The sequence below is a fragment of the Gracilinanus agilis genome, chromosome 6 (assembly GCF_016433145.1).
Source record: "Gracilinanus agilis isolate LMUSP501 chromosome 6, AgileGrace, whole genome shotgun sequence".
Classification (NCBI taxonomy): Eukaryota; Metazoa; Chordata; class Mammalia; order Didelphimorphia; family Didelphidae; genus Gracilinanus; species Gracilinanus agilis.
This window is the reverse complement of record NC_058135.1, coordinates 228671059-228686623: the sequence shown is the minus strand read 5'-3', so window position 1 is coordinate 228686623 and position 15565 is coordinate 228671059. Positions and strand designations below refer to the sequence as shown.

The 15565-nt window shown below is 44.5% G+C and overlaps 1 protein-coding gene across 1 annotated transcript in view; it reads right to left on the bottom strand.

The window, feature by feature from the left end:
- Nucleotides 1–5812: 5812 nt before the first annotated feature.
- Nucleotides 5813–15565, bottom strand: part of CPLX1 (complexin 1) — a 111875-nt gene continuing 102122 nt past the window's right edge. Inside the window, exon 4 of the mRNA XM_044681046.1 lies at nucleotides 5813–6010. Within this exon, the coding sequence (XP_044536981.1) occupies nucleotides 5813–6010 (198 nt within the window). The remainder of the gene's footprint in view (nucleotides 6011–15565) is intronic.

Genomic DNA, 15565 nt, shown 5'->3' with positions numbered 1-15565 from the left:
TAGGCTTGTGTGCCCACACCAATTAGCTCTCCCAAGACTTCAATACTGGTCAAAAGATAAGTTAAATTAAATCCTAGGCAAGTCACTTAAACTCTCAGGGTCAGCACATAATTATCTAAGACTAAAAGTTGCAGAACAGGCTGCCCATCCACCCTGTCAGAGGGAGTTTCTTCCTGAGATGTTACATATACTGATGGAACACACAGATCTCTGTTATCTATCTATCATCTAATTATCTATGGATAAAAACAATCCAACTGAAGATTCGTTTGGTGGCCCCCACACAAATATTGGTGCTTTGTTTGTTGACCTCTGGTATAAAAGCAAGAGTTCTTTAGGTCTAAAGAAGACTGAACCACATTTGGAAGAACCCAAGGTGGCCCAGATAGCTTTCATGTTCTCTGTACTCATTACCCACCTAAGATCTGGCTATCCAATTGGCCCCAAAGTTGTAGTATATGTGAGTAGTGTATTGGATTGACGGCAGCAGTGTTTACCATCTAACTGTCCATTCATTTATTTCTTTTTGGTGAGGGAGAAGCATTTTAATAAATGACTATCTCCATCAAAGACATTGTCACCAGTACAATTGGAGTCTGATATATAATCTTTTTTTAAAAAAATATTTTCCCATGCTTACATGATTCTCCTCTTTCTCTCCTCTTCCTCTTCTCTTCCCTCTCCCCTCCTAGAGCTGACAAGCAATTGCACTGGGTTATACATGTGTTATCACTTGGTACCTATTTCCATATTGTTCATTTTTGTAATAGTCTTTTACAACCAAAACCCCAAATCCTATACCCATATAAACAAATGATCAATCATATATTTTTCTTCTGGGTTTCTGCTCCCACAGTTCTTTCTCTTGATGTGGATAGCTTTCTTTCTCATAAGTCCTTTGGGATCGTCTTGGATCATTGCATTGTTATTAGTAGCAAAGTCTATTACATTTGATCATCCCACAGTGTTTCAGTTACTGTGTACAATGTTCTCCTGGTTCTGAACATTTCACTCCACATCAGATGATGGAGGTCTTTCCAGTTCTTATAGAAATCAAGCACTAATTATCTATTTAGAGAGCATTTGCTGCTCAATATTGGGGAATAGACAAGAGACCAATCACCTCTTCATCTTTTAGAATCAGGTCCTCAAATCTAAGACAGTATCTGAGGCCAAGGGTCTTATTGCTAACTCTATCCTAGCTTATCATCTTTTGGACATTACTGGCCTCTCTTGCTATTCTTATTTCTACTTAACCCATGTTTCCTGTCATATTTACTTGTTATACCTCAATAGTATTGCCTTACCAGATTTTTGTACTAGTTTTCTTCCTCCTCCAATCTCATTTTTCAGTTTAACGTCTTCTTAATCAGTTTCTCAAGATTCCAGCCAAATATCTTTTCACTTAGGTTTGCTCCATCATTAAACCAAATGCCGATGAGTCATCAGAAGAGGTCTTTAGCTTACTGGAAATGTTGTAGTGGCATTCTTGCTCTCCAAGGGTTGGACAAGATGCTCTCGGGTTTTTTTGTTTTTTCAACTCTGGGGTTCGGGGATTCCCTGATCCCACTCCTGTTTTAGTATAATTATCCCATATTCTCCTTCCCTCCTGAACCTTCTTTCTTCTCACTACTACAGGTGGGACCAAGTTCTACCCACCAGCCCACCACATACTATACAGTCTTCTTTGCTCTTCCCCACGGCTGAGCCCTGTCTCTTATCCTTGACTTCAGGATTCTGAAGCCAGTTTCTCATCTCCTACTTCTGCCTTCCGTGCCTCAGTTTTCTGATCTGCAAAATGAGGGCGCCGGATTAGATAATCCCTAAAATCCCGGGTCACAAGCTACTGTTTGTAATCCTCCGAAGCACGGCCAGGACAGACGGTCAAGGACAAGCTTAGGAGCAACTCAGCAGTGAGTTACCCGTCTTCCCATCTCCCCCTGTTACCCTCTCGGAAAATAAGAGAAGTCACAGCCGGTGAGATCATATAATTCTTTATTGGCCGCGATTCCATTGGAAAAGAACATCACATTAGTCACCACGTCATGCAAGGAGAGAAGCAAGCAAAGCACCGTGGGGTGGACGTCCACATTGTCTCCACCGTGCACGGGTGGTCCTTGGCCCCGCACCGCGCACGGGAAGGGCTCCATGCATCTGGAAACGGGGAGGACAAGCTCATTGCTACTGGGAAATGCCCCGTCTACTCAAAAGTTTGCATTTGTGAAAACAAGCATTTTGGAAAGACATTCCCCTTCCCCCCACCCCCCAGGAGTTACCGACGGACGACAGGATGCGCAGAGACGGAGAGCGGGGGCGGGGACACAGAGGGTGACGCACGTCACAGTCACGACCACGGCCAGTCACGATAGCGGGTTCCTAAAAACATCACACGCACACAAGGAAGCGGCACAGGGGTCAGCAGCATTCTTATGTCTCTCTCCCCCCTAGAGCTAGAAAGAGGGAGGGGGCGGGGGAGGTACTTGGCTAAGACACAGAGCTAGAAACACGGACAGAGAAACTCGGAAGTTGAGTTAGCACATGGTCTATTCTCCTGTAATGTAGAGTAGCATTCGTAATTAATATTGCAGTCTGATTTATATGGCTTTCTCTAAGGATCGATGTAAGGTCATGAAGGTCAGCGCCAAACTAAACTATTTGCCCTCCGAGAAGTGGAGATTTTGAGAGTGCCTTTATCGGGACAGAAAGGTTGCCCTGCCAGGTGTCTGGTGGCTCGCCCACAGCGACTGGACCCTGACTGTCTGAATAAAGACTCGCCAAAAACAGAAGACCTCGCTTACCTGAGATTCAACGTAGTGTATGGAAACCAAACAAGAAAATGGAGGACAAAATGAGGGTCAGAATCTAGCCTGGAAATCCTTAGCCCTGCCTCTGGGCGGTCCCTGGAGACGAGTCCCAGGGCGCAGGGCACAGGAGTGGACTTAGCTGAAGGTCTCTGTGACTCTAGAAAGGATGGAAGGGGGTGGGTCAAATTACTTGTGATTCCAGGAGCCAAAAAAGGGCTATTTCAGGTTGGATGGCCCATTTTTTGGAATATGGGCAAGCCTATGACTAAAAGAAGACAAAATCCTTTCCATGTTCTCTCATCTTCTTTCCACTCTAGGAATATAGGGACTGGCTGGCCAGAAATTGGATATGGTGTGTGTGTGTGTGTGTGTGTGTGTGTGTGTGTGTGTGTGTGTGTGTGAGAGAGAGAGAGACAGACAGACAGACAGACAGACAGACAGACAGACAGACAGAGAGAAGGACAGATGGAGAAGCAGAGAGATAGAAAGAGACAGAGAAAGAGAGAAGGACAGATGGAGAGAGACAGACAGAAACAGAGAGACAGAGAAAAGGAGAGACAGACAGATAGATGGAGAGAGAGAGAGAGAGAGAGAGAGAGAGAGAGAGAGAAAGAGAGAGAGTGTGTTTGGGTGGAGAATGGAGCTTGAACGATGTGAGATCCAGACTCACTTGAGTGACACTAATGGATCTCATGATTTATTTTCTGCACAAACAGTCCTTTCCCAGCTCCAGGTTGTCCCAGAAGGCACAGTGATAATTCAAGCCCCAGGAGGTCTGTAGTGTAATTCTTGAGCTCAGTATCATTTGGAGAGAAAATATCCAATACATACCCAGGCTATTCACTTCAACCTCAACAACATTCTTGGCCTTAGCAATCTAGAACTGAGAGTTCAAATGGAAAAAATGCAACTTCCCCCTGAGCCTCCAAATACTAGCCTTTCCCTTTCCCCATTTTCACCTCTCTTGTATACATGGTCTGATGTGGGGCTCCTGAAGAGGATAACCCAATCCTTAATGGGTACAGGGAGGAATATAGACAGTAGGAAAATGGTCTAGAGGAATATTCCTAGGATTCGAACTTGGTTAGAGATCTCAATGATATATCATCAAACAGGCCTCCTAGAACAACACTCATTTTCCTCCCTTTCTCAAACCCAGAACACAACTCTCTCATTCCCCTAGAAATAAATCTGAAAAGGTCCAAGGTGTGACCAGTGAGTTACACATGTAATTGAGCTGGTTTCCTTCCCTCACCCCCTTCCCACATCATACCCCTATAAAGTACTTATTTTTCCTGCTTCAAATAGAAGAGATGGCCATGGTAATCTTCCAGGCTGAAATCTCCTAGAACATGAATGGAAAGAACCCTCCAGGAGAGAGAAGGCTGTAGAGAAGATGGGAATGAGAGAGACAGAAAAGAAAGGGGGAGGCAGAGCGGCAGAGATGAATGGTAGATGGATGGATGGATAGATAATATACAGATAGATAATGGATAAACAGAAAAGCAGATGATGGAAAGATAGTCTTAAATCATTTGTTAAAATTGAAAAGTCAATTTAAAAAAGAAAAACAAACTGGAAAATAAGGGGTAGATCCTGGAGTCTCAAGTGGAAGAGAGGGGCCATGAGGTCCATCATGTGCTAAGCCTGTCTTGAAGGGCATTCTCTGCTCAGGAAGAGGGTCTTGAGTCCTATATTTACCCTGAAGAGACAGGGCAGGCTACACAGGCTTCCTCTCTGAAGGGAGTTTCTCTAGGGACAGTTTTATCCTTGCTTTCCTGAGTCTGGTTATCATGACAGTAGGATCTTGGAACTCTAAGCTCTGAGCTCCTACTCCTAACGATAGCTCCATCTTTCATGCAAGGGTTGTGGTACTCAGGAGGAAAGAGGTGGCATTGGCCTTTGGTACTTGTTTGGAGATCCTAATACTTACTCTTTGACTCTCAGTTGCCCCCTAACTTCTGTGTCTCCTCATCCCTACAGGAAGAGAAAATAGAAATTTAAATTTAAATTGTCCTCTCAAGTTGCCCTGGGACAATGGGGGAGCATCCTACAAAGTGCTAAAGTTGATAGTCAGGTAGAATCAGATGGTCTACAATGGGAGAGGACTGTTCTACATTGTGTGTGTGTGTGTGTGTGTGTGTGTGTGTGTGTGTGTGTGTGTGTGTGTGTGAAGCTCATAATATGGACATAGGAAGGGTATCCTGACCCTTTTCCCAGGATGCTCCAAGAAGTAGGATGCATGAAGCCATCAAACTTCAGGGAACACTCCAGAACCTATTTCCTTCCCTCCTCTCTACTGGCCATCCCCTCGTATATTTTCCTCTCCTCTTAATTATGAGGAATAAGACCGTAGGCTGGATTCTGAGACCTGGGTGGCAGTGGTACTAACAGAAGAAAAACTTGGGAAGGCTTGGCCCTCCGGTGGGAAATTTGCATTTCAAATGATTGCCTTTCTGAAGGGTCCCTGCACAGAGACAAATTCCCCTTTCCCTGGGAGAGGGCAGCGATGGTGAAGACACCTACAGGAGCTGGGGAAACCCCATGTGACCAAGGCCAGTTGGCTGGCCCATTGGTAGTCATGGCAAATATCCCATGGGTAATTAGAAGAAGCCCCTGCTAGCTCTCCGGGAATGTGGTGCTGCCTATTTTTGGCCAGAAGCCACTGGAAGGTCTCCCCTTTTCTCTGTCGAGTGTAGAGGTGCCTGATTAGCTGAGTTTCCTAACACATCTAGTACTATGGCTTATAATTAAAGTTGAGTAGACTGCGGCACTCTGCTCCTGACATCTGATGGATGGGAGGCATCTACTGGGGAGAGGGGGAGGAGGGACTATGTACAAATAGGCCTGGCCAAGGGGCCTGGGGCAGCCAGGGAAGGGAGGGATCGGGGAGATGGATTGAGCAGAGGGGTGCATGGTGGGTGGCGAGATTGAGAGCTCCTGCCAAGTGGCGGGAACGGCATTGCTTTGCTGTTCATAGTAGAAACAGTCTGAGAGTTCATGGGGAATTACTTCTTGAACATATCCTGGAGAGGTCCAGGGAGGTATTTGATGACGGTATCCAGGATGCTTTCTTCCTCCTCCTCTTCTTCATCGCCACAACCTGGCGGAATGGCCTTCTTAGGACGGGTAAGGCTGCCTTCAGAGTTAGCTTCCATCGCGGCCTGGGCCTCCGCCTCACGTTCCTCCTTCTTCTTGATTCCATACTATGGGGTAAGGACAGAGGGAGCAGAATTAGGGCTGAGGACAGCATTTCATCAACCTTTCCCCCATCCTCTGCCTCTGGAAGCTCCTCTCCTGAGGGCCCAGAGTACCACTCCCAAGGGAGGCAAGGCACCCTAAAATACACTTTGCAGATATGTTGCTTACTCTGGCAACAGTAAGGACCTTGTAGCCCTGGGTCTAGATCCAGCCCTAGGTTTGATCTTGCTTTAACCATTGCCCCTGTGGTCCGGAGAATAATGGGCTGTCGTGACTGTCCTGTCTAGAACAGAACCTCTGAAAGTTCTAGAGATTAGAAGAACCAAGGACCATGGTAAGATTTCAAGAGGGCATGAAGAGGCTATTCACCTTCACTCAGTCGATAGACATTTATTAAGCACCTACTATGTGCCAGGTACCATTCAAAACTGGTACACAAGGAAAGGTAAAAGACCAGTCATGCACTCAAGGAACTCACAGTGTAATGGGGGAGACTCCAGGTAAACAACTATGTACAAATTATAGGCAGGATAAATTGGAAGCAATCAATGGAGGGAAGGTTCTAGAGAGACTAAGAAAGACTTCCTTCTAGCTGGACCTTGGAAGATAAACTAGTAGGCTAGAAATGAGGAGAGAAAGCATTCTAGGCATGGGGAAGAGCCACAGAAAATACTCGGTCAGGAGATGGGGTATGTTGTTTGAAAAATGGAAGGGAGGCCAGTGGCCCTGGTTTGAAGAGTAAGCTGAGAAGTAAGAAATGTTAAGACTGAAAATATGGTGGGAATGGGAAGGGTTATGAAGATCTTGCATTTGGTCCTGGAGAGGATAGGGAACCAGTTTGGGGGGTAGGGAGGAATGACACGGTCAGATTTTATACTTTTGGAAGATCACTTTGACAGCTCAGTAGAGGACAGACTAGGGTGTGGAGAGACTTGAGATAGGCAGATCCACCATTGGGCTATTACAATCATCCAAGTGATGAAGGCCTGCACCAAGATGGTGGCAATACCAGTGAAAAGATGTAAACATATGGAAAAGGTTAGGAAGATAAAATTGACAATTGGCAACAGATTGGGACCTCAGAATACACTGAGTGATGTTTGCTTCTCCTTTCTCCCCTTCCCCTCTGTTATAATTAAAAATTGATCTTCTTTTCTTCTTCCTTCTCTGCTTTTTACCTTCTTTCTCTCCCTTTCATGATCCTTCTCTCCGCTTCTCTTTTCCTCTTTTCTCCCCCTCCTTCTCCCCTCTTTTGTCTGTCCTCGTTCCCCAAGACCAGGGGTCGGCAACCTTTTTGGCCGTGAGAGCCATAAACGCCACATTTTTAAAAATGTAATTTCGTGAGAGCCGTACAGTGCTCACAGTGCGCGCTTCTGTAACAGTGCCTGAAAAAAAATGGACTTTATGGCTCCTGCAGAAAGAGCCACATTTGGCCCTCAAAAGAGCCAGATATGGCTCGAGAGCCATGCATTGCCAACCCCTGCCCAAGACCTTTCTTTCTTCACTTCTCCCCGTATACACACCACATTCCTTCCTTGTGTCTTCTCCTTCCCACATTCCCCTCTTTCTTTCCTTTCCCTCTCCCTACCACAATCACTCCATAACTGAGTATAATATCATCCTCAAAAACCTAACCCACTCCTTCCCTTCCTGATCCACAGTCCTCTCTAGAAAAGGGATTGTAAGGACCAGGAATTAGAAGATTTAATCAAACAAGCCATAAACGAGTAGCTGTAGAAGAGCTCCCTGCAAACCAGATCAGGGGTAGTGATTTGATTTGATTTTTATTCATTTATTTATTTAAAAACTCTTACCTTCTATCTTAGAACAGATACTAAATATTAGTTCCAAGACAAAAGAGCCATAAGGGCTAGGAAATCGAGGTTAAGTGACTTGCCCAGGGTCACATAGCTAGGAGGTATCTGAGTCTGGATTTGAACCCAGGATCTCCCATCTCCAGTCCTAGCTCTCTATCCACTGAGTCACCTAGTTGCTCCAGGCCTAGTGATTTTAGAATGTTAAAAACACAAAGACAAAAATGAATGAAAGCATTAATGAACATACCAGCAAACTCTCACTCCTCAGAACTTCAGAGTATTAACAAGAGCATAGATGAAAGTATTAATGACAGATAAGAAGGCAATTGTGGTATAGGCTGGACATAAGATACAAGTCATGTCTCTGACACTCACTAGTTCTCTGACCCTGAACATCGAAATTGGCCTCTCAGCCTCAGTTTTCTAATCTGTAGAATGGTGATAATCTGTTGGAAGACAAGTATGAAACCAGCTTGGTAATGCAATGGATGGACCACTGGGCCTGGAGTCAGGAAGACCCAAGTTTAAAACCAGCCTCAGAACACTTACTAACTGGGTGACTCATTTAACCTCTCTTTGCTTCAGTTTCTTCAACTGTAAAATGGGGATAACGATAGCACCTACCTCTCAGGCTTGTTGTAAGGCTCAAATGAGATAATATTTGTAAAGCAACTAAGCAGAGAGCCTGGCACAGAATAGGTACCATATACATGCTAGCTATTATTATTATTATTATTATTATTATCAGGAATCATGGATTTAGAGCTGAAAAGGACTTTGGAGTCCTTAAAACCTAACCTCCACATTGCACAGATGAAAAACTGAGGCACAGAGATATTTAAGTGACTTGAACAAGGTCATGCAGCTAATCAATACAAGAGGCAGAATTTGAATCTAGGTCTTTCTGATTTTAAGAAAGAGCTCTAGCCACCACACCACACCACCTTATCTCACTTTTCAAATGGAAAGTACCATAAAAATGGGATCTGCTGGTGACAATATTAATGGGAGGATTAATTAAAAGTATTGAGAGTATAATGATCATGCTAATGAGAACATTAATAGAGTATGTGAATGCTAATGAAACCATTCTAGGGGATGCTAATGAAGCAATAATGAGAGTATTAATGAGGGCATTAACAAGAGTATTAATGAGAACATTGATGAGGGCATTATGGAGAGCGCTGATGAGAACAGGAAGGAGAAGGTGGATGGAAACAATCAGGAGAGTATTAATGGAAGTGTATTAGTGAGAGCATTAAGGAGAATACTGCTGTGTAAATGGGCAGGAAGGGCTGTCTGTCCTTGGGACAGGTGGCAGCCACAGGGCTGGGGGCTCCCTGAGGAATCACCATCCCTCCTCACCATTGTTTGGTTCAGAGAGGAATCGGACGCCCTTGGCAGAACATTTGGCTGAGCTGTCTCTAAGGCTGGAGCTGTGTGGGCGGTGGGGGGGGGGGGACACCTTGAGGAAACTAGGTCAGTCGAGAGAGAGAATTTCTTTTGGACTGGGTAGTGTGAGTGTGAGTGTGTGTGTGCGTGCGTGTGTGTGCATTAGACAGAGACAGAGAGGAAGGGAGAGAGGAGAGAGACAAAGAGAAAAAGAGAAAGACAGAGATGGGGAGGGAGGGGGGAGGAGAGAGAGAGAGAGAGAGAGAGAGAGAGAGAGAGTGAGAGAGAGAGAGAGAGCTGGTGAGATCATTTATGGCTGTGTGTGTGTGTGTGTGTGTGTGTGTGTGTGTGTGTGTGACAGACAGAGACAGACAGACAGGCAGAGACAGAGAGACAGAGAGAGACAGAGACAGAGAGAGACAGAGACAGAGAAAGACAGAGAGAGAGCTGGTGAGATCATTTATGGCCTCGTGTGTGTGTGTGTGTGTGTGTGTGTGTGTGTGTGTGTGTGAGAGAGAGAGAGAGACAGACAGACAGACAGACAGACAGACAGAGACAGAGAGAGAGAGAGACAGAGAAAGAAAGAAAGACAGAGACAGAGACAGAGACAGAGAGAGAAAGAGAGACAGAGACAGAAAGAAAGAGAGAGAGACAGAGAGAGCTGGTGAGATCATTTATGGCCTGATGGCATCACATGCAGAAGAATGGAATCATCCATGAGTTAGCAAGATCACACGCATATTGGGACGGGGGCTCATCTTGAATAGGCTAGTAGGATCATATATGGACTGGCTGTGAGAGCACATATGGGAAAATGGGAACACAGTGAAGATGGAGGAATTATCTATGAATTGGTGACATCACACATGGGATTGGTAGGAACCTGTGCATCCTGGTAGGAGAGTGAGCTATTCCTAGTGCCTAGCACAGTGCTTAGAACATGGCAAGCACTGCATAAATCATCAGTCTATGGGGTTAATGAGTGCTCTCATACACATGTAGGGTAATATCTTAATGAATGACAGGAGCACCACCAGCCATCTCCTAGTTATAATGTCCCCAAACAAAACCCATTTTAATATCAGGGTAAATTGATCATCCATCGTTAGCACCAACAATATTGTTCCTATGGAGCTCAAAGACCCCCAGGAATGTTCTTTTCCTAAACACTGGGTTTTAATGGAACCAAACAATGATGCTAAGTAAGGTCTGTCTATATTTCTGTGGTCAAGTAGGGGAAACATGCATTTATCCACAGATTGTATGTAGACTGGTAGAATTCTGGGTTCTGTCTTAGCAAATCTCACACAGGCCAGTGGGATGTGGTGAACCAATGCAAAGAACAACCCTCTCTTTGACTTCAGGTCTCCCATCTCCTGCTGCACCTGTCCTTTGAGGACACAGGAGTGGTACCTTCCACTCAATGATGAGCTTTCTCACACCTTGTCATTCAAACCCCATTCTTTATCCCCCACCACCCAATTCCTCCTCATTTCCTTCAATCCTCCCACCTCAAAGTTTCATCCTAACTTCACTCAGCCCTTCCTTCAAGCCCTCTGGAATATCTATTCTTTGGAAAACAAATTTCCCTTTTCTTAAATCTTTTGCTCTCTCATTCCTTCCACCTACTAGCTCTTAGTGAAACCCGACTTCTTCTTAAAGACATACCATCACCTGGCCACCCTTTCCAGTACTAGCTGTACCTTCACTCATTCTCCTTGGTTCACAACATGGGAAATGGCATGTTCTTTTCTCTCATCAGCACTCCTAGGTTTTCCAACCCTTTCTCCATCAATTCAGTAATCTCTCTTCTTTTGAGGTTCACGCTATTCATATCTACTATCCAATCAAAATCTTGGTGGCTGTTGTCCACATATCCCCCTGCCATTCCCCCTTATTTGTCGATGAGTTTGATGTCTGGTTTATAATTTTTCTCATCTTTCTAATTATTGCCCTCATACTAAAGGACTTTGACATACATAATGATTGTCCTTTGAATACCCTAACCACTGAGTTCCTTAACCTCCTTACTTCTCATGAGCTATTCTCCTATCCTGACTCAGCCACACACAAAGATGGTCAGTCTCTTGATCTTGCCATTACCTACAAATGTTCCACTTCTATGTTAAAAAATCCTGAAAACTATTTAACCAACCATAATCTACTGGCTTTTCACCTCTCCTTCTTCCTTTTCTAACACAACGCTACTCATCCACCATATTATGATCTCCAGGCCCTTGACCCTTCAATTCTCTCCCAGGTCATCTCATCTGAACTAGCTATACGCTCTTCTTCTCCCTCTCTTGACTCCTTGGTGAACCAATTCAAACCTACACTGCCCTTCTCTCTTGAATCCCTAGCCACCTTATCATATTGCCCGACCAAGCCTCAACCTTGGATCAGTCCTTGAATTCATTGACTTTATTCCTACACACCTGAATAAAGGTAGAGAAAAATCACAACTTTTTGACTGGGTTCATTACAGATTTATGTTACATATCACCTGGGCCCTCTGCTGCCAAGCAGTACTATTCCCTTCTCAACAACTCACTATCCTACCCTCCACAGAAACTCTTCCAAACCTTTACGCCCCTCCTCAAACCTCTCATGATTCCCCCTCTTACACTCTCAGCTGACAACTTTGCCTCCTATTTTACAGAAAAATGAAGTCATTTACTGTGAACACTCTTCTCCCCACTTCCTCATCTCCTATCACTCCTGGACCTTCTGCCACTCTCTTCTTCTTCGCCTGTGTCTCCCATAATAAAGTGGCCTTACTCCTTGCCAAGATTAACCCCTCCACTTGTTCAAGCAATCCTGTTCCATCCCATCTATGCCAATACATTGCCTCCTCTGTCATCCCTGCTCTATCACTAATTTTCAATCTCTCTACTGGATGATTTCCTACTGCCTACAAACATGTCCATGTTTCCCCATCCTGAAAAAAACCCTCATTTGACCCTTCCATCTCTGCTGATGATCATCCTATATCTCTTCTACCCCTTGTAGCTAAATTCCTTGAAAAGGTCATCTACAATAAGCGTCTCCATGTTTTCTTCTCTCATTCTCTTCTTAACCCTTTGTAAATTGTCTTCCAACCTTATCATTCCAACCAAATTGCTCCCTCTTAGCTGCCAAATCCAGTAATGGCCTTTTCTCAGTCTTTGCCCTCCAGGACATCTCTGCAGCTTTTGACACTGATGATCACTCTCTCCTCCTTTATATTCTTCTCTCTAAGTCTTCAAGGCCCCACTCTCTCCTGGTTCCTACTTCTCTGGGTTCTGTCCTGGGTCCCCTTCTCTTCTCCCTCTATCTTACTTACCCTGGTAATTTCATCATCTCCCATGGTAAATCCACCTCCACACTGATGATTCTCAGTTCTACTTATCCTGCTCTAAACTCTGCTGACTCTAATCTCACATCTTCAACTGCCTTTCAGACATCTCAAACTGGATGTCCAGTAGACTTCTTAAACTCAGTATGTCCATTAACTTTCCTCTAAGTGATCCTCCATATTTCTTCTTCCCTGTTACTCTAGTGGGAAACATCATTTTCCAAGTCCTTCAGGCTCACAACCTAGGAGCCGGCCTGGACTCCTCACTATCTTTTCCCCCCATATCCAAACTGTTGCCTCTCAGTCTCACCATTGCAACATCCCCCAAATATACCTCCTTCTCTCCTCTGACACACCACTCTAGTGCAGGTCCTTATAACTTCACACCTGGACCATTGCTAGTGGGTATAGACTACTACTACTAATAATATAATTGTAATATTAATGTTAATATAATCTGCCTTAAGTCTTTCCCCACTACAATCCATTGTCCATTCAGCTACTAAAATTATTTTCCTTAAAAAAATGCAGGTCCAAACACTCCTCCTACTCCATAAACTCCAGTGGCTCCCTATTGCCTGTATGAGCAAATACAAAATGCTCTGTTGAGCATTCAAAGTCTATCCCTCTCCAGCCTTTCCAGTCTTCTTTCTTCCTTCATATGTGCTCTTCTGTCCAGTGACACTGACCTCCTGGCTCTCCCATAAGCAAGACACTCCATCCCTCAACTCCAGGCATTCTCTCTGGCTATTCTCTGTCCATGGAATGCTTTCCCTCCACATCTTACTGACCTCCCTGGCTTCCTTAAAGTTCCAACTAAATTCTTACCTCTTCCAGGATACTTTGCCTAATTCCTTCTAATTCTAGGGACTTCCCTCTATTAATTATTCCCAGTTTATCCTGTCTATAACTTTTTAAAAATATATTTGTTTGCATGTTGTCTCCCTTATTAGATCATGAGCTCCTTTAGGGCAGGGACTGACCTTTCCTCCTTTTTGTATCTCCAGCACTTAGCACAGTGCCTGATGGATAGCAGGTGCTTAATTAATGTTTATTGACTGATATGTGTGTTAGCCTAACCGTATACAGTTTGGTGGTATCATGCATGCTGTTTTACGTTGCCTGAGAGGAGTATGCATGGTTTGATGGGAATGTGTATTCTGTTAGCACAATATAAGATAGTGCAGGTGGTCTGTGACTTTTTGGGGGGTACATTTTTGATCATTGTATTTTAATGTAATTGTTTCCCTTCACTTTATGCATTTGGAGAAGGGGCCCTGAGGTTTCACCAGACTGACAGAGGGGCTGACTCGTTAATGTATAGCTTTAGAAGAATCAACTAACCTCTCTTTCCTTTCAATTTTCTCATCTCTAAAAGGAGGAGGTTGGAATAGGTGACTTCAAAATCTTAGAACTTATGACTCAAAGATGAGCAAAAGTCCCTGGAATGAGCAGAACACAAACCCTCTGTCCATGAGAGGAGGAAGGTAAAAATTCCCTTGTGCCCTGGACACATCAGAAAAAGGCTCCCCAATGATTGGAATGATCAGTGCAAAAAGTCTTCTGTGCCTCACATGAATAGAATGAAGACTCCCCTGTGCCCTGGGTAAATGACAAAAAAGCTCATTATGCTTGGAATGATCAGTGGGAAGACTCTTCTATGTCTGGGATGAACAGAATGAAGACTCCCCTGGGCCTTGAGAAAATTACATAAAAAGATTACTGGGTTCTTGGGGTGATCCATGTGAGGACTCTTCTGTGCCCAAGATGAATGGAATAAATACTCCTTGGTTGTACCTTGTATCAACCAAAAAAAAAAAATACTCCTCAATGTCTTGATCGATCAGTGTGAAGACTCTTCTTCTGTGCCTGGGATAAACAGAATGAAGACTCCCTTGTGCTTGGGGACAAACAGAATATGGCTTCCCATTGCCTGAGAAGAGCAGGATGAAACCTCTGGGGACAAGCGAAAGGATTCAATCGCTTCTTGCCCAACTTTACTCCCTCCTCCATTCCTCCTCCTCCAGAGCGGAGGTGGCTTGGCTCTGAAATCAGTCTGGAAAGAACCCAGAGCTACCAGCATGCCTTCATGGCAAAGGGCCTTTTTCCCAATTACAGACACGCATGAACAGAGGTACATGGTTCCCACTGACTCTGCCTCATGGCTTGTGAACCTCGGCCAAGCAAACTGCCCGGGCCCTACAGGACAAAGGAGGTTTGGCTAGAGAGGCCAAAAGAAAGTGGATTTCTGTGGAGGCATCGGGGGTAACTATGAGCTCTGGTATATTGTTCTGATTTTTAAAGTGAAGGGAGTAAGGTTTTTATTCACTTTCTTCTGGGGAGGGGAAATTAGTATTGCTAACAGCATTAACCCACATTTAAATCATCCTTTTAATGTTTACAAAATATCAGTGATTGGGTAGAAATGTGAGTGGAACACCCCCAAACGTGCCATATAATTAGGACTCCTTACGATTAGTGCTTAGCACAATGCCCGCCACATAGGAGATGCTAAGTAAATGCTTATTGATTGGTTCATTGATTAGTAGACAGGGAGCCTGGGATCAAGGAATCAGCCAATGAGCTACATCCAAAGTGCTCTGATGGGTGGACAGGACATGTATCTGGGAGAGGACATTAACCTTGAGAGAACCATGATAAAATAACTAGGGAAAGTCGAGGGCTAGAGGCAGCCAGGTGTCTCAGTGGATGAAGAGCCAAGCCTGGAAATGGGAAGACTTAGGTCCAAATGTGGCCTCAAGACATTTCCTAGCTGTGTGAACCTGGGCAAGTCCCCTAGACCTTACCATTTTTCTGTCTTGGAAAAGATACTTAGTATTGATTCTTTAATGGAAGATAAGGGATTTTTTTTAGAAAGGAAGAAAGAAAGGAGGGAAAGAGGAAAGGAAGGAGGGAAGGAAGGAAGGAGGGAAGGGAGGGAGGGAGAGAAGGGAGGGAGGGAGGGAGGAAGGAAGGAAGGAAGGAAGGAAGGAAGGAAGGAAGGAAGGAAGAAGTTG